Source organism: Scophthalmus maximus, chromosome 18 (genome assembly GCF_022379125.1).
Source record: "Scophthalmus maximus strain ysfricsl-2021 chromosome 18, ASM2237912v1, whole genome shotgun sequence".
Lineage (NCBI taxonomy): Eukaryota > Metazoa > Chordata > Actinopteri > Pleuronectiformes > Scophthalmidae > Scophthalmus > Scophthalmus maximus.
The window spans coordinates 9,634,894-9,662,042 of record NC_061532.1 but is presented as its reverse complement, the minus strand read 5'-3'; the positions used below and the strand labels follow the sequence as shown (position 1 = coordinate 9,662,042).

The 27,149-nt window shown below is 44.1% G+C and overlaps 3 protein-coding genes across 4 annotated transcripts; 1 reads left to right on the top strand and 2 right to left on the bottom strand.

Annotated features, from left to right (window-relative positions):
* Positions 1–88: 88 nt before the first annotated feature.
* LOC118290427 (adenylate cyclase type 3-like) lies at positions 89–10,457 on the bottom strand. Its single transcript, XM_035618100.2, has 20 exons — positions 9,677–10,457; positions 9,026–9,175; positions 7,788–7,924; positions 7,568–7,679; positions 7,216–7,343; positions 6,766–6,924; positions 6,502–6,661; positions 6,206–6,313; positions 5,974–6,050; positions 5,685–5,846; positions 5,387–5,474; positions 5,137–5,253; positions 3,946–4,217; positions 3,646–3,727; positions 3,337–3,495; positions 1,507–1,653; positions 1,243–1,359; positions 992–1,118; positions 769–893; positions 89–683 (listed from the first exon to the last, which is right to left on the bottom strand). The coding sequence occupies exons 1-20, from the start codon at positions 10,376–10,378 to the stop codon at positions 501–503; spliced, it is 3,312 nt and encodes a 1,103-aa protein (XP_035473993.2). The 5' UTR covers positions 10,379–10,457; the 3' UTR covers positions 89–500.
* A 762-nt stretch (positions 10,458–11,219) lies between these two features.
* On the bottom strand, positions 11,220–15,868 carry LOC118290429. 2 transcript variants are annotated; one of them, XM_035618104.2, is made up of 3 exons: positions 15,509–15,868; positions 14,501–14,578; positions 11,220–13,048 (listed from the first exon to the last, which is right to left on the bottom strand). In XM_035618104.2, exons 2-3 carry the CDS (start codon positions 14,517–14,519, stop codon positions 11,661–11,663), a joined length of 1,407 nt encoding a protein of 468 aa, XP_035473997.2. In that variant the 5' UTR covers positions 14,520–14,578; positions 15,509–15,868; the 3' UTR covers positions 11,220–11,660. The 2 variants fall into 2 exon arrangements, with proteins under 2 accessions (XP_035473997.2, XP_035473998.2); XM_035618105.2 differs by lacking the exon at positions 15,509–15,868 and having other exon boundaries at positions 14,501–15,371.
* Positions 15,869–15,942: 74 nt separating this feature from the next.
* Positions 15,943–20,201, top strand: naga (N-acetylgalactosaminidase, alpha). The gene is made up of 9 exons (XM_035618107.2): positions 15,943–16,127; positions 16,611–16,767; positions 17,488–17,628; positions 18,079–18,290; positions 18,378–18,472; positions 18,608–18,769; positions 18,864–19,061; positions 19,222–19,362; positions 19,529–20,201. The coding sequence occupies exons 2-9, from the start codon at positions 16,613–16,615 to the stop codon at positions 19,727–19,729; spliced, it is 1,305 nt and encodes a 434-aa protein (XP_035474000.2). The 5' UTR covers positions 15,943–16,127; positions 16,611–16,612; the 3' UTR covers positions 19,730–20,201.
* The last annotated feature ends 6,948 nt before the right edge of the window (positions 20,202–27,149 follow it).

Sequence of the window (27,149 nt, the reverse complement as noted above, 5' to 3'; positions counted from 1 at the left end):
TACAAATCCTACATGTCATGATTTAAAATGTATATTTTGTTTCTTTAATATTTGAGAAATCAAACAAAAATAAATAAAAAAATTCAAACATAGTGCAAACATTTTTTATTAACACAGTATGAACACATTGTACAACCTAAATTATTTTACAAAACCTGGGATTGAGGTTAAACAACAAAGTAAAGTAATTTCTACATAGCACCCTATCAATGAAGTGCAAAGTGATACAATCTTTCATGCAAAAGGTGTGTGAGATTTTCAACTGTATTCCTGAATTATGTGCAACTACAAAATCTTGAAATGGTATTTCACAATTATAATCCTCATAATAGTACTGTTTTGTTGTGTTGGTCTACTTCCATAAGCTTTACATTGCTACTGTATGTATGAAAAAGATAATAGGTCAATGATCTGTGTGTATGAGAGATGCGGAGTGAAATAGTCTTTCTGCCCAGGCTTATCCTTAAGCCTGTTAATGGAATTTCCTGGGGTGAAAATAGTCAAGATACGCCCCCAGCTTGGTGTGGAAGGGCAGTGGTCACCGGACCACCATTGCTACTGGGTTTGTCTTTGCCTTTCATGAAGAAGGTCAGCAGCTCCCCTTTCCCTTTGACAAATATGGGCCCTCTTCGGACAAAGCGGAAGCCATACTCCTTCAAGATATCGTAGCAGTCCTCCACCACCTGAGGGAAAAATAAGAGAGTTTAAAAAGGAGCATAAAGTAAGAAAGTAGTGTGTTGTATATCTGCTTGTGTGTGTGTGCACTACCTGGATGTTTCCCATCACTCCAGTGGACTCCATTCTGCTGGCCACATTGACTGTGTTGCCCCAGATGTCATAGTGAGGTTTACGAGCTCCAATCACACCAGCAAGAACTCCGCCCTTGTTCAGACCTGAGAGGGATCGGCATGGAAACATAAACATGACCATGACTGACTGTCTGTCTGACTGACTGTCTGACTGACTGACTGACTGACTGACAGACACTGACCGATTCGGAGCATGAAGTTGTTGAAGGACTGTTTGTTGAGGTTGTTGAGGGTGACTTTCATAGCTAAGGCAAAGTCTGCCAGGTCAGCGAGGTGCTGCCAGCGCTCAATCAGTGATTGGTCCTCTGGCTGTGGACAAACAGTATATATTTTGCATGATCATGAACATTAACGGCTCCAGTTGCGATAAAGCTGTGGCAGCTGATATTGTTTCATGCAACAAGGTGTATTTGTAAGATTGAAGGTGTAGAACCTTGCGGTTGCTGTATCCATTGGTGTTGCTCTCTGGGGTGAGTCCTGATGCAGCCATGTAGGTGCTTCCTATTGTCTTGATCTTAGTGATGAAGCGGAACTCGTCTCTGTCCAGTAACTGTTGAAGAAAGTGGAAATCACATAGACTACGAGGGTCATTGGTCCCTAAACCTCTGCAGTTTGTCCCCAACATGATGTCACATGAGATGAGTACGGTTTAATCTCAATATATGCAGCCAGCTGTAGAAATACTGCCAGAACTCACGCTGTCAAAGTCGGAGATGATCTCATTGAGAATCCGGAGGCATTCAAGGCCTCCATTGTTGATGTTTTCCTCAGTGTAGAAGTCAGAAAAGTTGGGGATGGAAGCAAACATCACACCTATTTCATCATAAGACTGACTGTACAGCTCCTATGAATAATGAATGGAGATGTTAGTATGCTGTTTTTATATTGTTTTTCTTTAATAGAGATCATTATTAGCAATCACCAGAGCACTAAAATGTAATTATGAGATAAACCACAAGATGGCACTGGTGACACATATAGCCATTACCCACAGTAAATGTTGTTGCTTAAAATGATTCAGATTAGTTAATGATTAAGGTGTAAGTGGAAATGACTGTTGTGAAGTTCAATGATGATACAGTAATAGTAACACAGCAAGGAAAATTCTCATGGTCCTGCTCATGTGCATTGATCTTATATGTTCTTACCCTTCTCCTGACTATAGTATTTGGGAACTATACTAGACAATAAAATGACATTTGGGAGTAATACATACATGGTGTATGATGGGTATAGGGAACCTTTTTCCTATCAAGGGCCATTTCAATTTTTACAACATTCTTTGAGGGGCATACTAAATTATAGAACACATATCACACTATACTCTATATTGCAATGGCTTTGGAGAGGCGTCTGACGTCAGATGTGTGTGATGATGATGCTACTTTTGTTGTTTTCATCGCACGTAATCCGTTCTATGACAGTTCTTACACTTTGGAACAATGTTACTATGTTTGAGCAGCTCTGGAGCAGCAACAAGGCTCCATCACAAAGTCTAGTTCTGAATAACTGCTTGGCTACTTGCTCACTAAGCTAACCACTAAACTTGCCTGTATAATATTGTCTCTGTGAGACTGTGTTCTTGAGAAAGCTGCTTGATTAAGCGCCCAAACTCCAATGAACAGTATTAACTTTATCTAATCATATTTGTCCTTGAAGTTCATCCATTTTAGCTGCATGTTTTCAGCTGTAGCGATATTTAAGCGTGGCCTTTTTCACCACTGCTACTGTGTTGCCCTCAAACCAGACACACTATCTAGTGTTTTACAATATCTTGTCCTTTTCTATTGAACAGTGCGACATTTCGTATCTATTTTTTTTTTTTGACTGACGCCATGATGCATGTTAAGAGCTGACATGTTATCCGCTAGATGTGTCGTTCACCTTGGCCATGACCAGACAGGCCTATAGCTGAAAGGGGTCAAATTTTCTTTTATCGCATTGCTGTTATGTTTTTTGTATTTCTGTATTTATGAAATATCTTATGGGCTGGGTCAAACTGTCTCGCAGGATGCCCCACCCCAGGAAGCCAGCAATGTCCCTCTCATCTCTGGGAAAGCCACTTGATTTTAGGGCGAAAAGACGATGATTACAATGTTTTATCCATCTTGTATCTCTGTTTAAAAATGTATTCAATTGGAAGGGTAATGTCTACAGCAAAATAACCACACAGGAAGCCCTGCGAGATCTTTGGGACAAACTGTTATATATCATCATCACTTAAATCTGACATCAGACACCTCGCCAAAGAAGAGTAATTCCAGTCATCAAATTAGAGAGAAGTTAGTGAGATATGTGTTTAATAACTTCTTATGGCCCTTAAAGGAGGGTAAAAGGACAAAGTTTATCCACCACTGCTTTATGCAAACAGTTTTAGTTTCTACCATCTGGACCCCCTTATTTCATGGTCTTGGCATTGTATCTATGTGTGTTTCATGTGTGCTGCTAAATATATGCATTGCACAGTGCTTATCCTCACTTCCCCCAAACACCAACATATCTAACTTATTCCGTAACTCATACGTACCTCATCTCTCTTCTTAGTGCCCAGGAAGTGTTTGGCCACATGTTCGGGCAGCATGTTTGTGACCAGTGCTTCGTTCCAGCGTCTCATCTCAAACACTTTCTCCTTCTGGTCACGGATACCGATCTTCCACAGGAACAGCTTTCTGGACTGATGCTCCAGCTGCACACACACCATGGAAAACAAGGGAGTGAGCGAGCAGGACCCTCAGAGAGAAAACCGTCCGTCCATCCATCCATCCATCCATATCAGACGGGCTATGGGTCAACATTGTAGTGTGACACTGTGTGAGTGTGCAGGACAGTGACTCACTTGGCGGGCGAAGAAGTAGAAACCAATCATCATCACAATAATCATTATGGTCATGAGGTACTTAGATGGCACTATTGATGTTCTAGAAAACACAAATGGAGATCAATTAAACAACAACAGAAACTAAATTTTTTGCTTTCTACACATATCTTATGTAACTTATATCTCAGCAACACCAAAAACATTAACCTAGACTCTTCATCTCCTTGCTTATCATAATCGATTCATCTATATTTATTTATCTTTTTAAAATGTACATAAAAATCCACTATTCATCGATCTCTTTCACCTACTTCTCACCTGTAGGAGGCTAACTGTATATAGTCATACAGGTCATAAATGTCTCGCCAGCTGTAGATATTCACAGCTCCTGTTGCTGTCACGACCAGCACCATGAGGCCCAGTTTAATCAGATGGCTGACCTGTACCAACATGGCAGTTGCGATGAGTGACATCACAGCCATGAAGCTATAGTGCTTTGGATTTTCTGCACAGCTTTGGTCGCCCAGTGTCTCCAAGGTGGCGACAGAGGTACCGTTGAAGACCCAAAGGGACGGCGGGCCGCAACTTAACTGCAACATCAAAAAGAAAGAGAGTGAGTCATTTTCAGTAATGGAGCTCGCTTTTCACTAACCGGGATACAATTAGTTTCATTTGATGCAAGTGGGGAAAACAGGATTAATTGGATGAAGCCAGGTTCAGAGCCACAGAGATGATTTGTAAACCCAGTGCATTCAAGTGGGCACGCAGCATGAGGATTCAAATTCAAAGTTCGTTGCTGCATTAAGTACATTTCCTTCCTAAAGACACAAAGACACATTTAGAATATACTTAGTAGATTTAATATAAGAAGTGTTGGTTATTATTTCGCCACTCTTTCAACTTTTTCCAATCATTTTTTTCAAAGTGTGACTGTCGCCTCAACATGGCAGCTAAGCCAGAGAAATGAATGTTCACTTTGGCGTCCTCTATTGCTGTCAGACATGGAAGGCAGCAGTGTGTGTAACAGGCTGCTCCTGTGGGGCCGTGCCACATGAACCAACAGGCAGCAAGACAGACAACTAATGGAGCCCACTGGGAACATGTAGTCAGACACATAAAAGCCAGTGATAGTTTGATGAAGACGACGAGGCGACACACAGCTGAAGGGACGCGCGCACACACACACGTGTTGGGCGATATGATGATGACATACCGTATACAAGGATGCCTACGTTTGATTTATGAGATTTTTGCATCAATTCAATTTCAGATTTTTGATAAGAACTGGATTTGAAACAACATATATTTCCATCTAGTTATTTAATGAATAAATCCTCTCTCAATTAAATATCAAGAGCAGCTGCTATATCACAACACTATAACACCTTTCTATCGAAATATATTTCTTTCTTTTGTGCCACATATAACAAAGAAAATATTTGGCCATGTTGCCCATTCAAAAAACTCACCCAGACACACACAGTGTATCAGAATTTGGTCATGCCTCACCATGTCAGCGATCACAGCCATGGTTAGAACAAATATGGCTGCCATGGCCCACGTGTTTCTCGCCCACCGGGTGCGATCAATCCACATTGAGAAAGACACCAACCTCTTGGAGAACATCTGCGAGCAGCAAACATCATTATCACATTTTCAGAAAAGCTTTAATACCAATCATGAATCACAAATACAATTTTCAGCGATTGTACAGTTGCTTCCCATCACCACAATCATAGACACTTTTTTGCTTTCTCACCCTGGGGAAAATGGCAGCCAGGGAGCACACTGTAAGGATTAGCAACAGCAGCTCCCCTATTACGAAAGTCACATAGTTCACAGTCAACCTAGAACAAGAAGACACATTTCCAGTCAAATTCTCACCTTTTCTCACAAACAAACTTCCCCCAGCAAAACACACAATACAGTTTAGGTTAATTAATGTTCAAGTCAGAGGTGGGACTGGTTCATATGAGAATTTCAACGTCTGTATGGATTTAGCTTCCATATCAGTTGTGAATTGAATCAATTTATAAAGGTCATATGTGCAAACTCACAGTGGATCTATGAACACCTGCATTGTCGTGATGAAGCAGAGCACTATCATGCAGCAGCAGAAGGCCGCTCCACTTCGTTTCTCCTTCTCAGAAGAGTAATGTTCCTCCAACACGCCGTCCACAAAACACAACGATACAAGGTTGATCTGATGGTCCTTCATTCTGTGAGAAACACAGGGTTTATTGTTTCATAACTGAGAACATTTGTCTCCTTTAAAGTTCTTCTAATGCTGCAGTCACCCTCCTCTGCTCTTCTTAGGCCTTTTTTCGACGTGTCCTGTTTTCTTACATTTGTCGAGTTTCTCTCTCCAGCAGCTCCTGCTGCAGTCGTCTGTTGATGACCTGCTCCTCGACCATCTTATTCTTCTGAGAATTACAAAGACACAGATCAGACAAGGGTCAGATTATCAGGTGTTCTTACTGTATGAGATTTTTTTTTTCAAAAATATCTGTACATTTTTATGGTACTGTGTGTTTCTATTCTATTCTAGACAGTGATTTAATACATCTGTGTACTTCACCTCCTGTTGAGACTCGGTGGGCGTGGACTGGGGTGAGGCTGCGTTTCCATTGCTTGTTGTCGTGTTGATCAACTGGTTTGAATTTCTGTTGGTCAATCTGCCGGTCGTCTGAGGCAGGAGAAGCAGGCGAAACAGTTGCTAATGTTACATGAGTAAAGATATAAGGATAAATAAAAAGTAAATTTCTTTAAGATAGACTGGAAATACTGTGTTTTTGATTCAAAGAAACTGGACTCAACATGGAACATGGACATTTTCCTGAGAAATAAAATGAGAACGGCGCTGAAACCACTCACAGTTCCATTAAGCCCGTTCGCCACCTGTTTTGCCACTTGAACCAAGTAAGTGTCGATGCCTTTCTCCAGCAGGTACTCGCACCTCTCTCCACCATTCCCCGGCTCCAGTTCATATTCTCCTTGCAGACTGTCCTTGGTGCTCTGGGACACATGCACTCTCCTGTGTAGCGCACACACACACGCAGGCACACACCTTTTAAAATGAAACACATAAAGGAATTTGACCGTTTGCCATAACGATAGGCCAAAGTATTGCTCTCTTACCCAGGAATCCCTCCAGACTCCATCTTATTGGCTACAGTGACATCTGTGGACCAAACATCAAACTGCCACCTCTTCTGACCGAGCACTCCTCCCAGCACGGTGCCGGTGTGGACGCCCACACGCATGTCCACATCGGTTTTAGTCTTGTCTCGCACGTAGCTGGAACAAGAGGGAAAATCAGAAGATCAATATGGTGTCTTTGAAGTCATTATGAGACTATCGTTCCAATAGAATCTCGCTGTCCTCTTCTTAATCCAAATGTACAACTTTGATAACTTTGCTAATTATGCATTCCCATCCCTCTTCATTTTCATCCCTTCATACTCTAAGATTGTGTAACTATATCTTCTCCTTGACAATAATTGTGGATACCTGATGTCATAGAAATAAATACCGTCCATACTTTGTGACTTTTTTTCACCAAACCGTGAAAGTAAAGTCACCACTTACGAGATGGCTTCCACCATTGCGAGGCCCATCATTATGGAGCAGGCTGCGTGGTCCTCTCTGAAGTCAGGAAGACCACAGATACAATAGTAGCAGTCGCCAAGAATCTTAATCCTCAGTTGGTGATGTTCCTGAAAAAGATGAGGCCAGACGTGCTGATTTAAATGACACGTTACAAAAATACCTCAAGTTTAAGAAGCAGCGTAATATAAATAAAGTGGAAAAAATGGCATATTCATCATTCAAAATCATATAGTCCTGATTGTCTTCATCAAATGTGACAAGGTTTTTTTTTGACAAGAGGTGGACAGATAAGCACAGAAGAAAATACGTTGAAATACGAACGGATACTCACTTCTGCCAGTTTATCAAAGCGTGCAAACAGTTCATTCAGCAGCTTCACAAGCTCCTGGGCGCTACAGGCCGAGGACAGCTGGGTGAAGCCCACGATGTCGGCAAACAGGATACTGCAGCGAAAGTGCAAATGTTGCAATGTAAAACATAAAAAAGTTACAAAAACGTCCTCATAGCATCCTGACCCCCCCCAGAATAAAGGCAGATTTTGTGAACCCGACCTGACGTTTTCATGGCGGTACATGTACATCGTGTTGAACTGTTGCTGCTGAACTTCCTTTTGCATGGCCTGGTTCTTCATGCCCTGCAGCATCTCATCAGCGATATGTTTGGGCAGGATGGACAGTAATAATTCCTCCTACGTGGAGACACACAGTCGAGGAGTGTGAGATTTGTCATGTTCGGCAATGACAGGCACAGAATAAATTGCCCCGTGCGTGCACATAGCATGACTCTCGCAGTGAAGGGATCCTCATGAGATCCTGTCAAATGGTCAGGCGCGTTCTGGTCGGCTGCTCCTATCTGTCTCATCCCAGAACCCCGCAGTTAAAAGGCAGTTTGGGAATTCCACCTCCGCTGTCTCTCTCTGTTTCTTTCTTTCTCTCAACCGTTGTCTACATATCACCACTTCACCGTCTTTTCCATCCCCGCCTGAACAGATCTCACAGGTACTGCTCTCTTTACTCCACAGATTGTCAAAGTCAGGAGCACGGAAAGAACTGAGGCGAGTGTAGAAGAATTAAATTAATATAATCAAGGTTGGAGACAGTAGGTTACATTATCTTTGACTTCAATGAATTGAAGCAGTGGATTCATTTCCAACTAGCGGCTCCCCTGTGGCATGAAAATAAGAAAAAAAACACATAATAGCATGAAATGGCTGTGAAAGGAAAACAGTTTAGACTATTGAAGCCTTAACTTGTGTCTTCACTCCTTCAACCCTGGTCTCATGTTTGAGAGGGGAAAATGATAACCTCTGTACTCGTCAATAAAGATGATTAGAAAATGAACCATGAACAGCATGTCAGAAAACAGAAGGGGAGCAGCGGGAGGGAGGACAGGAGGAAAAGTATGAAATAATAAAACAGAGATACAAAAAAGAGATAAAAGGGTGAGATTGGAGCATCATGGAGATATCTTATCATATCTTTCGCACAATTTTGCTAAAGGTTGTTGTCACTGACTGCAAGGTAACGGCACCGTGTCAGGTCCCCGACGGTGTCTCTGCAGGTGAAAACAACCGTCTCTCTAATCAACCTATTAGCCCTGCACTGTGCAAAACACACCATAATTAGGCAGCACAGTGTGTTCCACCTCACAGGCGTACATCTGTGTGTACAGTGTGTGGAAATGAGAGTATCATTTCTCATTAAGAAAAGAACACACGGGTATGTGTGTGTGTGTGTGTGTGTGTGTGTGTGTCTGTGCGTGTGTGTGCGTGTGCGTGCGCCCCACGTACCTGCTGGGTACTCTGCTCCTCCAGAGTGAGTTTGACCTCCAGTGACTGACGTGCCTCCAAAAAGGCAGTTCTGTATTTCCTGTCTGCCATGTAGTACGACATCACACCCACCATGGCTGCACACAGGTACAGCATGTTGTTGGCCAAAAGCTAAGAGAGGAAGAGAGGATGTGCGTTTGTGTCCGTATGTGGCGGGTCATGTGAGCTGAATGACACTTTGTGGAAACAAGATGTGTTATCTGCATTCAAGAGTCAAAATCTAAAAAAACCTTTAAATTAAAATGTTGCCGATTTCGAGATCATGTCATCGGATTAAGTAACTGTGTATTTCTGACTTAAACATATTCAGAAACAGATTTATTCAGTTGTTGAGGCATTGTTGTCAGCTACGGACATGTTGTCAAAGGTCATGACCTTGCGTGCACAAGAGTTGTCATCACTTGGACTACAGACTCGTTTTCCAGGAATAATTTCAAACCCTGATGGTGCAAGGGGGCAACAAATTGAGGTAAAGGTGGAACAGAATAAACATGATTCACTGAACACATTTCCTCGCCCCACTGCGCCTCCATCCCCATCTCTTCACATCACTGTGTGACACTCTTGGCCTCGCCCACCATCTGTCACGTCACTCCGATGCAGAACATTTACCTGTCTGACCAGCATGGGCCCCTGCAGGTGGCCGTCGAACCTCTGGGCGACGGTCACCCCTAACACCAGGGTGTGCAGGGCGGAGGAGAGGGCCGTGAGCAGCAGCAGGGGCGCCAGGTTCAGGGGCAGCGTCAGGAAGCTGGAGAAGCTGAAGAAGGCCTGCCAGCCCACCGAGTCGCTGGCGTGAGGGGATCGCCCGTGGTTCAGCTCCATGTAACACAACACGTGCACGGTGACCATCAGCCACAGCACGTACGGCACTGCCCCGCGGGAGACGGGCGACTCGGGGAGCTTCTGGCACCGGCACAGCGCGTAAAGGGCGACGTCCGCGGCCAGCCCCGCCGCCGCCACCACCACCATGGCCAGCTTGTCCTCGGTGTACGCCGCCGCGCACATGGCGATGACGAAGCCGTTGAACAGAGCGGCGAACATCGCCAGCACCAGCAGGTTGTCCTGCCTCTGGCGCCGGAAGTAGCCCTGGTACAGCCGCTCCAGCGACTCGGGCGCGAAGGCGAGGCGCGCCGCGCGCGGCAGGCAGCGGCAGCAGCTGGCCCGCAGCGCGGTCACCTCCCGCGCGCGGCGCGCTCCGTGACCCGGCTCGCCGGGGGCCTGCGCGGAGCACCCCGCGGACGGCTCCGCGTCTGCGGCGTGGACCCGGTTCGCAGACATGTGGGTTCGATCGAGGGGACCCTCTCGACTCATGTGACACGTCGTGCGCGGAACGACACGATCCAAAGAGAAGCTGCGATGTGTCCCATCTCTGTTCTACTTATATCAACTGAGCTTTTGATGGTGCAAAAAAGAAGAAGAAAAAAAAAGTCATCCACATGAGTCAAAAAACATTTCAGTGCATAATCTCATTCCACTCCAGGGTGAAGAGTGCAGATCCAACACTTATAGTTTTACCATAGATGCACCACAAAAAAAGTCCCTTACCTTTACAATGCATTACCATGTTTCTTCATGTCATAACAGTGATGTTTAACTCTTGTTCCCGGGCTGTTTCAGTCTGCAAACTTCTTGCATCCTCTTCTTGCAGCTGAAGTCCTGTCTGCTGCCATGGCAGATCAGCAAAACCACGAGCCTCAGGTGGATATCCACTTGTATGCCACATATCATCTCTTCTGGTGGGTTCGTGTGATGTAAGCAGAGTGTGCAAATTCACATTTCTGTTAATTGCTGGGAGCTCTCCACAACATCATCTATTCTAAGATGCTCTTCTGTTTTTCTGATATCACCGTTTCTCGTCTTTGTCCTCCCCCCCTCCTCCTCTCTCCCAAACAGCAGGTCCTCTGTTACTGTTGCTAAGATGAAACCAAAGTAACTGTCGGCTTGTCATGGGGTCTTGGGAAATGTAGCTGTGATGATGTGAAGAGGAAACGAGATCATCAGAGCGTCTCTACAAAAAAGTCAACTCATTTACAAATGACTATATTCTCTATTGGATTATGGTATAACTACACCATGAAACCACAAATTAATATTTCTATTTGTTTATTCACCACTGGTTTACCCACAGTAATACATTTTTATGATACAACTGTGAGGTTTGATCAATGGGAAAATTTATTATCCTGTAAAAAAAAAAAAATCTGTATATGGGATCAAATGGCATCACATAATAGACTAAATGCAAACTGCAATATTACTTTTATGTCAATGTATACTTACAGTACCATAAGCACATTTATCTACACATAAGCCTTGATTTCTTCTTACAATTATTTTTGAACTTCTGGTTCCCAGTGATCAAAAAATTGGGAACCAGAATAGTTAGGCCCATATGCAACAGCAATAAAATTAAACACTTTTGACAACAATATACCAGACACACATACACACACATGTAGTGTTATGAAGGTAAAGGAACCATGTATCATGTAATCATCATTTGGCAATGTGGTGAAATAATTGTTTTTTGGAAATGTAGAGGTCCCTCTAAGATTTACACTTTGAACTTATACACTTCAAACCAAGGTGTCAATCATTCTTTGTGTGCATTTGCTTTCGGTGATCTTCCTATCATGCCACTCAGAGTACTTCCCCAAGCCAAAAATACAGCCACCAGAACTCCCACAGTCCCGAGTCTCCCCAGAGCTGCGGTGCCTAACGCCGCAGCCCCAAGTGCCCCGGCTCCAATGGTTGCTGCTGCTGCTCTGACCGTCTCCATGCCGATTCCCTTAATTAGCTCTGGCCCCGTGAGAAGACCCCTTTGTAGATTCACGTGAGTGTGGAACGGGCTCTTTGGCGCACCCAGGACAAATGCCCCAACTGCAACAAGAGTGATGCAAATAAGTTCTGATGTTGTCAGCAGGGTGGTTGTCAGTGCGACACCCCGTGTCGCCACAATCACACCAACGATAACCAAACCAAAAGCGGTTAAAGTTGATTTGCCAGACCCGAACACTTGTTTTGCTGCAACACCTGCAGTTCCGAGTGACAGGCCTGCAGCAGTAGCTGCTCCTAATGTTCCACCCATGCTGCCACGGGCCCCTAGGGAGGAGCTCGACTGCAGAATAACTCGCAAGGACACTGATGATATCACAGCAGCTCCCACAGCGACCTTTCCAGCCACGTCTGGCCCCAGTCCAACCATGGCCACTGTTCCCAGGCCGCCTCCTAGCAGCCCTGCAGACAGGAACGCCACCCAGAGGACGGACTGCAGCATCAAAACCACCTCTGCCTCTGACCCGTCTCCTACCTCCCCTGCCCCTAAACCCACTGAAAATCCCCAAATTCCCACAAATACAGAGTAAAAGAATATCCTCTCCAGCAGTCTGCATCCGGGTTTAGTCTTTGGTCTTTGTGTCGTCTTCTCTGTCAACGCCGTTCGCAGGGCAAAAAGGACACGGATTGTCAATCCCATGCTGAGGAATCCAAACAGGAAACCCATCCTTCCATATAAGACACTGAGGTAGAGGGTGGTGAAGATGATTAACAGCGCTGTTGTCATGTCGTTAATGTTAGAGTATGAGTAGACTATGAGGACAAAAATGGCCTGGGCTACAATGTAGATCCATGCCGGAAGGATTCCCACTAACACTCCGGTTGTGACAGCACCCACCACAACACACGCCCCCGCTGTGGCCTCCGCCAACCACCGCAACCTCACTCCAACTTTGGTCGACAGCTTCATCACCACGGCGGCGAGGAGGAAGCCGCTTCCCAGGGAGATTAGCGCCGAGGTGAACACAAGGCACGCCGTCACCACTCCAACACCCGTGGAACTGGCTCGACCGGCGGCCAGCGTCGCAGCGCTCAGCAGGACGCCATCTTCAGTCAGCGTGGGCTCGACTGCAAATAGTGCAGCTTCTCCAAACGCAAAACCTGCCGCCACACTTTTTAGGAGTGTTGGCGCCACAGGGAAAACACCTGGGAGGAGCAAAGACATGAGGATTTAAATTGAGCATATTCTTCTACTCACCACTGGTTGAATTCTCTGATTATACAAATGCAGTTCAGTTTACTCCTATGAGGGGTAATAAACTATGCAGCCTATGAAAACAGTTGTATAAATATAATATGGCTCTGGCAGAGCTTTCTTAAGTCTGAGAAAATACCCCAGATGATGTCATCACAGTTATTTTTGGCTTAGGGCTTATAGACGATTATTTGTAAGTGGCCCATTTGGATTTTTATTTCTGCCTTTATAGGGTTAGGGGGAAAGTCGATGTGAAAGTAGAGAAATTACAGTAAATGAAGGGAGAGAGACTGGGTCTTGATTTGTCGACACCCCAAAGATTTGGAGCAGGGCTGATGTGGATCATGAAGTTATGACCTTCCCAGGGGACCTCAACTGCAAGATTGGATTTTTGTTTTTTGTCCTTTTGTCATTTGATCAAAACATTTTCTAACATTTTTTACGTTAATTATCTAATTTCCTTGTCCCTGCCCTTCATAAAGTATTTTTGATAACTGATTTTCCTACCAGCTAAATGGAAATTATTCATTTTATCATAATTATTATTCTATATTATAGGAGCTAAAATAGATTTCCATGTTGTGCTTCTTTATGGTTCAAACCCTCTGCATTTCAAAGGGAAATTCTGTAAAGTTACTCCACTACATTCATCGGAAGGCTATAGTTACTTTGAGCGTTTTCAAACAAAACATATGATCAACCAAATAAAACATGCTTTCTTATAGCTAACTACTCAACAGCATATAAAGTTTTTTTTTAAATTGCTGCATCTCCACCTGCTTCATTAAACTACAGCTTTTTAGGCCCAAGCATTGATAACAATAATCCGATAACATTTGTTATTATTCAGAAAAATTCTGCTCTTTATTTTAGTATATTTACATAATACATCTGAAATGTAGGTGTTTTACTTGTAAAAAAAATAACCCCCCCCCCCCCCCCCCCCAAAAAAAAAAATAATTTCACCCCTTGGATGCTTTGACTGTTTTGCACATGCTTTGAACTGCTGCTGCTGCTGTCACTTTAACAGTAAAGTGAAACTACTTGAACAGGTCTGTGCTGAAACTTAAAACCAGGAAGTCCGTCTGAACTACAAAAAGAACAACAAACATTTCAACAGACCATCCCGACACTTACACACCTGTGTGAGTGCAGCTGACCCTCTGCAAAACTGATTATGTATGCGCTCTCTGTACTGATTAATTTCAAATGTCCCCACAGCAGATCTGTGACATGCAGCTTTCCTGTCCTGATCAAATAACAACTCGGAGTCCTCTGTCCACCACTTGCAAGCAGCTGCATTTAGGTCTGACCTGTGTGTTAATTAATCTATAAAATTTAATTTAACTTTCCTCCTGTTTTTTCCCCCTTTTCTTTGCTATGTCTTTCTGAGGTGAGCTTACCCAGGCTTGTTTCTGTCATGGCTCACTGTTGCACGAGCTCATAAGCTCCACCTTTTCCTGTTCGATGTCTCATTGAACCTGCAGTGCAGAACCAACCAGCAACAACATTGCAAAGGTCAGGGTATATATATATACATTAATACACAGTTCATCTCTCACCAAAATATTAATTAGAGTACAGAACCGTTTTTATCTTCTTTCTCCTTTTCAGTCGGGCAACTATCTATTTCATAATTTATTTCAAACTTTGCTTATGTAAGAAAGTAAAAAAATTGATGGAACACAGTCTGATAAGATACTGTTTATTTTGTAAGATATAATTCAAAGCTTTGTTAATAGGTTATTGATCTTTCACCGATACTTTATAGATTTGTTATAAGCCATTAATTAGAACCACTTTTACGTTGTAAGGTTGTGGGAAAATCCTCCTCCAACATGACGCCCTACTTGTCTTTTAGCTATTTCTTAAATTTTTTTCATGACGACCACTCCATTGAAGTGTTTGGCAGTTTACCTCCCAGAGAAGGGCTGCAGGACATGAGGACAACATCCAGGTATAAATACTTTAATATCACTGCAGACTTGATGAATTATGATAAAAGCCTTTATTATTAATTTATCATTAATCAACATTTAATAGATCGATGGCCTTATAATGGAGGGTATATTCCACAACCTGGCAACACAAAGTGTTGTTGTTATTATATTAGCTCTTTACTGATTATTTAAGCATTAGTAATCTATACATTAATTATTATAATTGGTACATTATAGGGAAATTATGCAAAAAATGGCAACATTGCATATGCTTAGTGTAGTCTACTAATAGAAAATGACTGCAAGGACACACAAACTGTATATTACAGTGGACGTAGTCACCGTATCCAGAAAGTGAAGCCAATGCTGAAGTGCCTGAAACCTGTATTCTCTGGAATCACAAGCAAAGGGCGACTCCACTGGTCAGCTTCCATAAAAGTATATGAAAAAATGAATGAGAATATTTCTTACTTGATTTATAACGTACGTAAAGGTTTTCCTGTGGAGTTTATGGTTTCTATTGTCAAGTCTTCTTCGATACAGCATGATGTTCATTCCGTAAATCATGCTCCCACTTAGAGTAAAAAAATACAGTATTGAGGGCATGGATTCCATGTGATTGACAGCTTGCGACGTCCAATGAGAGCAGGTCACAGGTGTAGGCGGACGTGCAATGGTTTAAAAAAAACAACAACACGATGGCGCTTGGTCAAGACACTAAACTCGAGGCTTCAAAACGACAGTTCATGAACCAATGGGTAAGGACATACATCGGGGAATGACGAGTTGAAGGAAAGAAACTGAGGTGAGTATATAACAACACCGGTCGCGTCGGACTCGCAGGCCGGAGGTTTCCCACCCCCCAACTTCCTGCTCTGTGGGTCAGCTGATTGGTTCATCACGTGACTCCCACTTCCTGCTTCATGGGCGCTGAACAGTTTATTTCTTCACACATATCGAGTACAGAGTTCACTATGGGTTTTGCTTAGAGTGGCGAAGGTGACAGGCAGCAGACAGTCGGTGTCCAGGAGACTTGAACGCATTTCTTTTCGTCTTCTTCTCTCCTTCAGCTCCTCGTCGCTGAGCTTCAGTAAGTTTGTTTTTCACATCACCAAAAAACAGGGACTGTTAAACCCTCTGGAAGAACGTTTTTAAACCAATATAATTTTTTATATATATATGACGTTTTAGTGCATAAATCTCAGAGTTAAAATGATAAAATCTGTTTTATTTTTCTTTAAATTTTGATGATGTATGTTAATTTGCACCAGCACTGTGTCTGCCATACAGTAGAGAGTCAATGTTTTTTAAGTGCTGAGTTTTCATTTAGTCAGCTGATATTTTGTAGTCACCTGCTGTTGCTGCCTTCACCCCCAGTCAGGTGACTCAACAAAGGAAACCGTTGGGTGGTTTTGTAGCAGATGACACAGGACAGGAATTCAAACTGTAAAACTTAGGTCATTGATCAGATTTCTTTCCATCAGACCCACAGACTGTTACCTTGCATTTAACTTTGCAATCCAGCGCACAACAGAGGACCCGTTGTTCAACTTCATGTTGTTTTCTTCTGCAGGGATGTATTTGGTATTGATCGCATTTGCCTCGGCGCTCCCTCTCACCGCCGTTGCCCTGGACAACGGCTTGATGCTGACCCCTCCCATGGGCTGGTTGGCGTGGGAACGATTCCGCTGTGATATTGACTGTGACCAAGACCCCAAGAACTGCATCAGGCAAGGCAAAAGTAACAACACTGGTGTAACACAGTGTGATCTGATTCGGGCTTCTGCTGTAAAGAATAGTCTTCGCTGCCTTGGGGTGGATTTTGCTGGTAACGGGTGATTCCATTTTTGCGAAGGATTCTTCACCATTGCGAGTTTGGGCAAAAAAGCCAAGCCTCGGCGGAGGTCTGCGCTCTCTGAATGCACTTGTTACATCCTGCTTTCATATAGATGGGTGTGGAGCCAAACCAGTTGTGTGGAAACTGGTTATACAATGTGAATGTTTAAATGCTCAACAGATTTTTCTCTTGGAAATAATCACATTTAAAGGCTTTTGAATCTCTTTATATCTACGTCGTTTAACCCTACACCCCTTTTTTTTGTGAAAGAGCTCTCTGTCGACAAAAATGTTTTTTGCTTATCAACTCAAGAACGAGAACCTCGCTTTTTTTTTTTTTACCATGACAATAAGCAAGCAAGCTATGTTTATTTATATAACACCTTTCAGAGACACCAGGATAAAACATGAGATAAAATATACAAGAAAAAATAGACTAAGAATAAATAGAAACAAACAAGGATTTAAACAAAAAAGTTTAATTAATAATCAGCTATTTAAAGCCAAACACTTTTTAAAACAAATGACAGTGACATTTTTGAAAAACATTTAACTATTTGCTCAGAGAATTATATATTCAACCATCAAATGAGACGTTTCGGTCTTTCTCCCAGTGAGAATCTGTTCATCGACATGGCAGACAGACTCTCAGAGGACGGCTGGAGGGAACTTGGCTACGTCTATGTGAACATAGACGACTGCTGGTCATCTATGGAGAGGGACAAGCAGGGTCGGCTGCAGGCAGACCCCAAGAGGTATGGTATACACACACACTGTGTACTCACACAGACACACACACACACACACACACACACACACGGAAGTCATTGTTCCACAGTGTAAACATTCATATGCGACTTCGAAGCATCTAAGTTACAGGTGCGACAGCGTGACAGTCATGCGTTATTAAGTATATGACACACGAGATCGACTAGTGTGCAGCATAACCGCATCAACCTTTATTCTACGCAGCATCAGCATAAGTATGTCAAAAACATTTGACTGAAAGTTGGAAGTGAAAACAGCTGATGAGCAAATACAGCCACAAAAAATCATGCTACAGTTAATATCTTAAATAAACAATCGTGGGCTTTCATGAGTTAGAGCGTAACTGTCTTAGTAGAATTATTGGCAAGATAAGATTTTACACTGTTGTAAACCTTAGATTGAATGACATCATAACACTTAATCACTCTTTACCCCAGATTCCCAGGAGGCATCCATAAGCTGTCGCGCTACATGCACGACAGGGGACTCAAGCTGGGGATCTACGGGGACATGGGCTCACACACCTGCGGGGGCTACCCTGGCTCCCCACTAGACCAGATCGAGATAGACGCTCAGACCTTTGCGGACTGGGAGGTGGACATGTTCAAATTTGATGGCTGTTACTCTAGTGTCACAGAGCAGGAGCTGGGTAAGAGCAGAAGTGACTTTCACCTTATGCTTATTAAGATGTTTCTGATTTTAAATATCTTGTGATACATGTTCCTCTCTTGCACAGGTTACCCTCTTATGTCAAAGGCTTTAAATGCTACAGGCCGCCCCATTGCCTACTCCTGCAGCTGGCCCGCCTACCAAGGCGGCCTGCCGCCAAAGGTATAATTGGAATGTCTTCTTGTGTTAAAAGTGTTTAAACATTTTTTCCCCCCGGTAGAAGACGCTGTTGTTGTTCCTCTAATACATTAAATCCACAGTTTATATTTTTGGATATACAATGGGACATGTTTTCAGGTGAACTACACTCTTTTGGGGGAGATCTGCAACCTGTGGCGTAACTATGCCGACATTCAGGATTCTTGGGACAGTGTCTTGCACATAGTTGACTGGTTCTTCGACAACCAGGATGACTTGACACCCGCAGCCGGACCTGGAAGATGGAACGACCCCGATATGGTCTGTTCAGTTGACATAACAACTAACACCATATTCACATATTCACAGAAGGATGAACTGAAATTCTACCCTTGTCTGATTACAACCTCTTAAGCTGATTGTCGGTGACTTTGGCCTCAGCATGGACCAGTCCCGCACTCAGATGGCTCTGTGGGCGATTATGGCTGCGCCTCTTTTCATGTCCAATGACCTACGCACCATCAGCAGCGGGGCCCGCAGCATCCTGCAGAACAAAATGGCCATCAGCATCAACCAGGACCCCTTGGGTTTTCAGGGAAGACGGATACTAAAGGTGATGCTTGGCTCCTGAAGCTTCGTGCAAGTGCTCAAGATGAAAATTTTAAATGAATTGGATTAGATTTTTGAGTCCTCTCTGTCCTCAGTTGTTTACTCTTTAATGTCTGATTCTTATTGCCATTACTCACATTTTCTCATTCATTTCCTTCTGCCAGGAGAAGAGTGGCATTGAAGTATACTGGCGCACCCTGTCGGGCAATGCCAGTGCCTTGGTGTTCTTCAGTCGTCGAAATGACATGCCCTACCGCTACAAAACTTCCCTCAGCAAACTTAACTACCCGGCCGGCAGCTACAAGGTACGTAATTGAATGTCTTCCAGACTGGAGACCAGAGAAACATTTTTGCTGATGGTGTTAGATAGATAGATGTACTTTATTCATATATACATTTATCTATTATCTATACCCCTTACTGGCAGGACAATTACCCTGTTTACCCACATTTATTTTGACTTTTCCGCAGATCGTTGACGTCTTCACTGACAAGACTGCGATGCTGAAAGACTCCACTGACTTTGTGGTGTCGGTGAACCCGACGGGGGTGGTCATGTGGTATGTCTCTGCACCTGCCAAACTGAACATGCGCCTCTTCTACAAAGGTGGCCAGTTCCACAGATCTGCCCATGACGACGATGAAAACACCATTCCTCGTGTCTTCCTCTGATCGCTCACTGTCCAAACTCCATCATCAAATAATCACATCACAGTGTCTTCTTCTTCATGGTCTGCTTCTTTTTCTTTTTATCATAAAGGGCCAATAACGAGATTAGGTTATCATAAGAGCCCGGCACTATGCAATGTAAGATAATCTGAAATTGTTTGTGATCCTTCTTCTGTCAAATTCTGCACAAGATCAAGTGAACATGGCACACTTCAGAGGTGGTGATATGGGACACGTGAAGTGTTTCTGTACTTCACAGATCATAAGAGCTAAGCTGTCCCCAAAAAAAGGCAAAGGATGACAAATGCCACTGACCTGCTATTTTTCAGAGCAATGTTAAACGTTACATTCCACTTTTGGTTTTGGTTTTAAGGATCATTGTTTTATTCTGTCAAGATCCGCATGTTGCAGTGCTCAGGTTAATTGTTATGACCATGTGTTTAAGAAATTAAAAAACGTTTTTTATGAGAAATTATTCTGTGAAGGTATTCTTTGGAATAAATACGTTTTACTTTACAATCAAGAAACAAGTTTAGATACTCAATGGACAGTGGGACATCTAGCATTTTATTATTTCATCAGACTGGGAAAACTGTCCGAAGGGCCTTTTAAAACTGTATACATGAATCATTTTTTATAATTTGTGAAACAAAAACATTAAGCTAATTTTTAATCCAATGGACTTTTTGTAAAATTCTGTGAAAATGTCATCAAGGTCCACTAGCTGTCAGTTCTGCGTGTGCGCATAAGTTGTTTTTTTTTTTAACCCTGTCTCTGTAAATTGAAAACCAAAAAACGTGGTGCAGACAGCACCACACAACACTGAAGTTTGAAACCGTCACTCCCCGACACCTTAAGACAGGTGCTAGTGACAACTGTTACGACTCAGGGCTCTTGGCCTTGTGGTTTAGCGCATCTGTCTCCCCGACGATGTGATTTCGAGCCCCGTCTAGTGCAGTCAAGAAATATCAACAATAAACAATCTTTCTCCCAAATCGCTTACAGTACTGCCCCTTTAAGCCCCAATAACAATGAAGGATCCTATTGAGTCTACTTATCATACAGTTTACATAAACACGTGAAAGAACTCCACTTTCAGCAGTGGAGTGCTGCACTTTTTCACACTGCACGTGAGTATTCGAGGTTTCAATTGAGCTTCTCATAACTTTCCATGTGAAACTTTTTAGCTGTTTCCCAATAATAAATCACTTTAAGGTTTTCACTACTCAATGAGTCTCAACTCATGGTGGTTTTAGGTTGCACTTTTGCTGTGTGGGGGAACAGTTGTCAACTACTGGGGAGATTGTGCACCAAACCTATGCACACTATACATTTTCCTAGACAAATCTTGCATTTTCCGTCAGTAACCTGACATTTGTAACTCCACTTAAATGTAGATCAAGAGAGATAAAAAAAAAAAAAACTTCATTCAAACAGCAGCTTACGATGGCTAACAAGCAATACGACATATTCACAGATTCCAGTAACATACAGAAAGTGATGCCATAATGTAGCCACATGAACACAGGCGCATGGCCACATTGAGCCAGTAGATGTCAGCACTGCTCCCTGCTGTGCACAGAAGTGGCCTTCGTGCTGAACGGCTGACCGGCCCAAGGACAGTCAGCCCATTGGACTCACCCCTTTATCTCTCTGATATGATTTAGTGTCCTCTGGCACCACCACTCTCCCATGTTTACACAGGTACAACAATGAATAAACTCATGTAGAGTCTGATTTTCCTCGCTCCCATCTCCTTTCTCATCGTCTTTGAATTCTTTACTGTATTCAGTCGACCTCCCCATCTTCATTCCCACCTCCTGCTTCCTCCTCCTCCGCCACCTTGTCTTGTTCTGCCAAATCTTGTGCATAGTATCACCTCTGACCTTGACATGGAAGCCTTGTATTTGTACACAGTATCAAGATACTGGAGTAGTCACATGAGTGTGCGTTGGCATGCCTGCTAATGCATTTGCGTACGTATGACACAGTAAACTTAATTTGAGTTAGACACACACACACACACACACACACACACACACACACACACACACACACACACACACACACAGCCAGTTTGGCCTAAAATGACCTAGAGAGTGTGTGTGTGTGTGTGTGTGTGTGTGTGTGTGTGTGTGTCTTTGCCTTCCCTTCTTTCCCTTTCAGTGGTCTCCGATAACTGTTAGCTGTGCCAACACGCCACATCTCTCACAGTCAAGGTCCCCGCCGTTTGGAAACACGATGAAGGAGATAGAAGTGAGGGACTAATGATACAGGAAAGTAGAACAGTGAACAGTGAGAGACGGATTTCAGCGGGGGGGGGGGCTATTAAAAGTCAATTAGAAGGTGCAAACGAGCAAAGGAGGGGGGAGGAAGGGAAACATGAGAGAGAGGAGGGAACGGGTTAGGGAGGGGCTGAGAAGAGGAGCGAGAGCGTTCCTGCCGATACGCACATACGCCCACAGCTGCAGAGAGGCACCACAGTTGCCATGCTTGTCTTTGTGCCACCCCCCCCCCCCCCCCCCCCCAACCCACCAAAATCAACACCTCTAATTCAGTTCTGTTGATCCCCCTGCTTTGACCTACAGACACGTTGTTGTCATGCTGGTAGCCACACTCTGTACCATGCGCCTCGCAGCTGCACTTGGGTGTCTAGGATGCGAACGGAGCTGTGCATACAGGTCAGGATATATGTACGTTCTCAAAGAAGGCCACACACTCAAAACACACCTCCTTTGGTGCTGCAACAGAGGAAGAAAGAGCAATGCAGCGGTACCTGTTTTGTTACCGTGAGCATGGTTTATTACATGCACAGCCACACACAATCACTGGTACTGTGCTCCTCAGCTCATCCTGGTCACATCATCGCTTCTCTCCCGCGCTTGTCTGTCGGCTGCTGACTCATGACATCGTAAAAAGGTTTGAAGGTCAAACTGTGTGACAGATGAGCTGTTTCCAGACATGAACTCTGAAACATGTCTGGAAAATTCTGTCTGGACAGTGGCAGGAGTCATACGCGCCCAAAACCGCGGGAACATTTCCAGAAAACATTCTGTGGCATCTGGGTAGAGCGTGCAGGAGTCAGGGCACGATGATAATTCTGCTGCTGAAAGCAGTGTTATCAACACGCCCACTCGAATGGCTGTATTGTATTTCTCCGTCTTCTGACGCATTTTTGAAACGCCGTTGGCCGGTGCCTCCGCTACTGCTTGAGAAGTTGAACTTTTTGCACCTCCTGCTGCAACACGAGGAAGGCGAAGCGAAGCGTTTGGACCACAATGCAGTTGGGCAACACATGGCGTCACTCCTCTCAGAGCGCATGAGCAGCAAAATCCGTCGAAGCCTCCAATGCAGTCGTGTGAGTTCCCCCTCTATTAAAGTGGTACAACAAACTTTCAATCGTCAAGATGTCGCAGCATCAAATTTGTTTTTTCAGTCACACCAACAGTTAAAAAAAAAAGGAGGTATATTAAGCAAAGGCTAGCTCACCAGCTGGCCTGGCAGCCAGAGTAAAGTTGGCAGTTTCATTTAAAAGTCATTGTAGTTCTTGCTCAGTTTTGACTGAATATGATTATTGTATTTGCAGGCTTTGCATGGCAGAACTGACTAGCACCACGGTTGAATGGTACGAACTGTGCTGTGTTTAGCAGCTGCTTCAGTTTGACCGTCCTGCTGACCACATCGTGACTGTTCAGTCAGTTTGCACTTCAGTGGAGATTTCCTGCAGGAGACCACACAGGACACTTGATTTTTTTTTAATGCAAACATGGAAAGTCTACAAGGTGTGACCTAACTGGAACTTCTCTGTTGCAACCGGACTCTTGCCTCTCTTAGTGCAGCTTTGACGTCTTTTCCCTCCTACTTTTACTCACTCATGCATTACTCAAAGAGCAGACACCTCCTGTCTGGCCACGATGGCGTGCATTCGCTCTTTTGGACTCTGTGACCCATGAAGCGGAGGACAGTGTGCTTGCTGTAGATTCATTGTTTGATCTGCTCCCCTCCTTTAATCCAAATGTACTGGGGCATTAAATTGATTTGGGTTCTGACTGTGGACGCCGGGCAGAGGGTGTTCTGTCCTCCTCTGCCCTATATGCTCGGACAGCAGAGGATGTCCTGCTGGCTGTATGGAGATGCTGTTATTTCAGCTGGAGTGGGACTGTGTGGAAATATTGTGGTGTACTTGCAAGACATAAGCCAAGGACATGTGGAAATGTGTGTGCATGATGGCAAAAATGTGTTCTAAAGGATATGGCTCATCTATGTCTCATCAACAGTGAAACCTTACATAACTTCAGTGCAAAATATTTTATGGATGATCAAACACCATATTTATCCCTCCAGATCTTGTCTGCCTGTAACCACTGAACTTCATGAGAAAAAACCTCCCAGTGGCTCCAGTTTTTATGAATGAATGTCTGGATTTGTCCACCAGTGGCTGCTGTCGGCTCAGTAACACGGACGTGCCTGGTAACTGTTTCCACGACGCTGCTGTGTACGAGGCAGGCTGCACGTTGCCGAGGCGTTGGGTTCGCATGGCAACGGGCCAGTCAGCTGCCTGCCTACTGGCAGCTTGTGTGGGTCAAAGTCAGACTGCAGCCAATTCTGCTCTCTCTCTCTCTCTCTCATACACACACAGACACACAGACACACAGACACACAGACACTTTGACCTCGCACACACACACACACACACACACACACACACACACACTGTCGTGATCTCATTCTTTCCCTTCAACTCTGTGTCTCCCCTTCTTAACTTTGAACACACATTCACACCATAGGATGTAAAAAAAGATTCACACACACTGAACTCCTCATTTTCTCCCTTTTCTTCGCAATTCACCCTCTCCTCGCCAGTACAGACAAATCCTCTCTATCCCTGGATCCCACAGGGGTCACTGCGACCACATTTACCTTCCCTTCATACATGCTCAAAATCGCTGAGAGTGTGTGTGGTCACCCCATTCCCTCACTGTATTCCTCTGTTCCACCTTATTCCTCCTCTGAGGTTTTCTGCGTCACATCCCAAAGCCTTTCTGGGCAGCAGAACAAAACCCCATCTTCCTTTTCAGTGGCTGGAGCGAAGCACAGCCAACACAGCGGCAGGACTTGGTCTGAATTGGTTTTCGTGGAGAATGGTTGGAAAGCGCTGGAAAGAGCAGGTGGAGCTCTTTGGCAAGTGTGTTTGCGGGTATTCATCTGTGTGTGTGTGTGTGTGTGTGTGTGTGTGTGTGTGTGTCACACTATAAGAGGCATGTCAGATTTCTGGCAGATATTTGATATGCACTCACACAGCAACAACTTGTTTGGTAAGTTGATGCCATTGCAGCCACTGCTGATAGTTCATCTGTTCTTGAGTAGAGGCCCACAGTGAAACACAGCGCGATGCCGTAGACACTGTCACACAAGATTGGTCTGCAAAGTGGAGGTGATGTGTGGGGGCAGCCAACGAAAATAGAGACGTGATCGGTCAACAATGCTTCTCATAACCTTTACACTGGTCCCCGAATATCCATGTGCATGATTTCCTGTGCTATTTCTGTTCGCGGCCATCAGCTTTTAGGCTTTTTTCTTTTTTATACGGGCGGATTCTCGTCCCACCTGGCCTGTCAGGTCGTCTGTCACTGATATCACGTTCACCCGTCTGTCAGTCTGTCACTTGTTTGTACAGTAGCACTGTTATATTAACTGGTTTGGTCACAGTGATAGTTGTCCTCAGGAGGTCATTGTTTGTCAATGTGGAATTAACACCAACAAAATCACTATGATATGATTTCAGCTCCTCACAGTGTTTCACTATTATCCCTTCTAGCATGCCGAAATGTCGTGAAGACATTCCTATGGTTCTCAGATGATTAATTCCATGAGTGTTCCACTGACTTTTTCTCCAGTGGCACCGAGAGGTTAAAAATTAAAATTTGGTTCATGACTAAATACCTGGAAAACTTATTATCCTATTATCTAGTCATGCACAGCGCTCCACAGCAAACCTTAACACGCAAGTGCTGTGCGATTTGTTCGCCTCTCGTGAGTTTCCCCCATTTGCATTTACATTGTGAAGAACATGTTACGATGCTAATGTGAGCATTGCCTTATCTCAAAGCGCCACTGTGCCAGAGTACAGGCTCACAAGCTGCTAGCACGGGCGTAGACTCTCTCTCCATTCATTCAAGATATTGACATTTTTCTATGAAGTTGTCACTTAACGTTTGCACGGTTCATGAAATGACAGCAGTTGGTGGCTGCGCAGAAATTGGTTAAATTTCATGTCAGTGAGTATTTCTGGTATTATAATAGACAAAAATACAAAATGTGCCAGCCGATCTTTTGTGGAAATCAACAGAGTTTTTAACTTCTTCACTTTTGTTTTATTTCAGCGAACACAAATATTCCTTTATTGAAAACAATGAAGTGTACCCTGTTTTTATGACAACAATGACGACTTTATTACTTGGCTGCTTGGCAACAGTTGAAACACACACAGGTAAGCACGCACGCACGCACGCACACACGGACATGTCATTCTTTTGGATTCATCCCAACCTGTCTTATACTCCCTAACTGCAACTCTGCCTCTCTCTCTCTCTCTCTCTCTCTCTTTTGTACTTTTCTCTCCCTCGTCGACCTACTTATCCCGAGGTGATTGTGTCTCCTTTACGTAAACCCGTCCCTCCACACCCTCCAACCCCACTCCCCGGGTCCTTAAATCCATGTTATTTGGCTCGCTGTTGGCTGGAAAAGATCAAACAGCACATGTGGGGCTGACCTTCAGCCCTGCGCCCCCACAGCTTGCTGCGTATATCTCAGCAGGCATAGTGCGTCTAAACATTAACTCTGGGGACTGGGCACAGTCTAGTCTAATGGAGCTGCTTTCAGCATGTGTGCACGCGGTTTGTGTACTTAATGTGTGTACGCGAGCGTGCAAGTCTTAGTTGCCTGCTGTGTGAGTCTATATGAAGAGATCTAAAACGAGAGATGTCTTCAGATTTGAAAGGTTTGCAGTGTGAGAGTGTGAAGTATCACCCCGTGTGTTAGTAATCAACCTCCTGAATGACAGAGGGACTGGACGCAGAAAGAAGAAGATGCTGCTGCTTGAAATCTGTAATCTCTGTCATAATCACTTACTCGCAGTGTTGGTGAGAAACAGAGTTCAGGGTGCAGAAAGCAACTGCTGGCACAGCCCGAGCAGAGTCCTTCTGGCACTCCTGGGTCCTGTGTGCACCTGTACTCGGGAGCCCACCTGTGCCTCGGAGTCCACATGCACAATGCCACCTGCAGCGCGGGACCCTTCTTTTTCCCCCACCAGCCAGTGTGGCTCAGCCTCGCAGCTGACATGTGAGCAGCTGTTCTCTCAGTCCATTATGAGCACAGTTGAGGCTTTGTGTTTGCCGAAGAAAAGAGCTACTTGTCAAAAGTG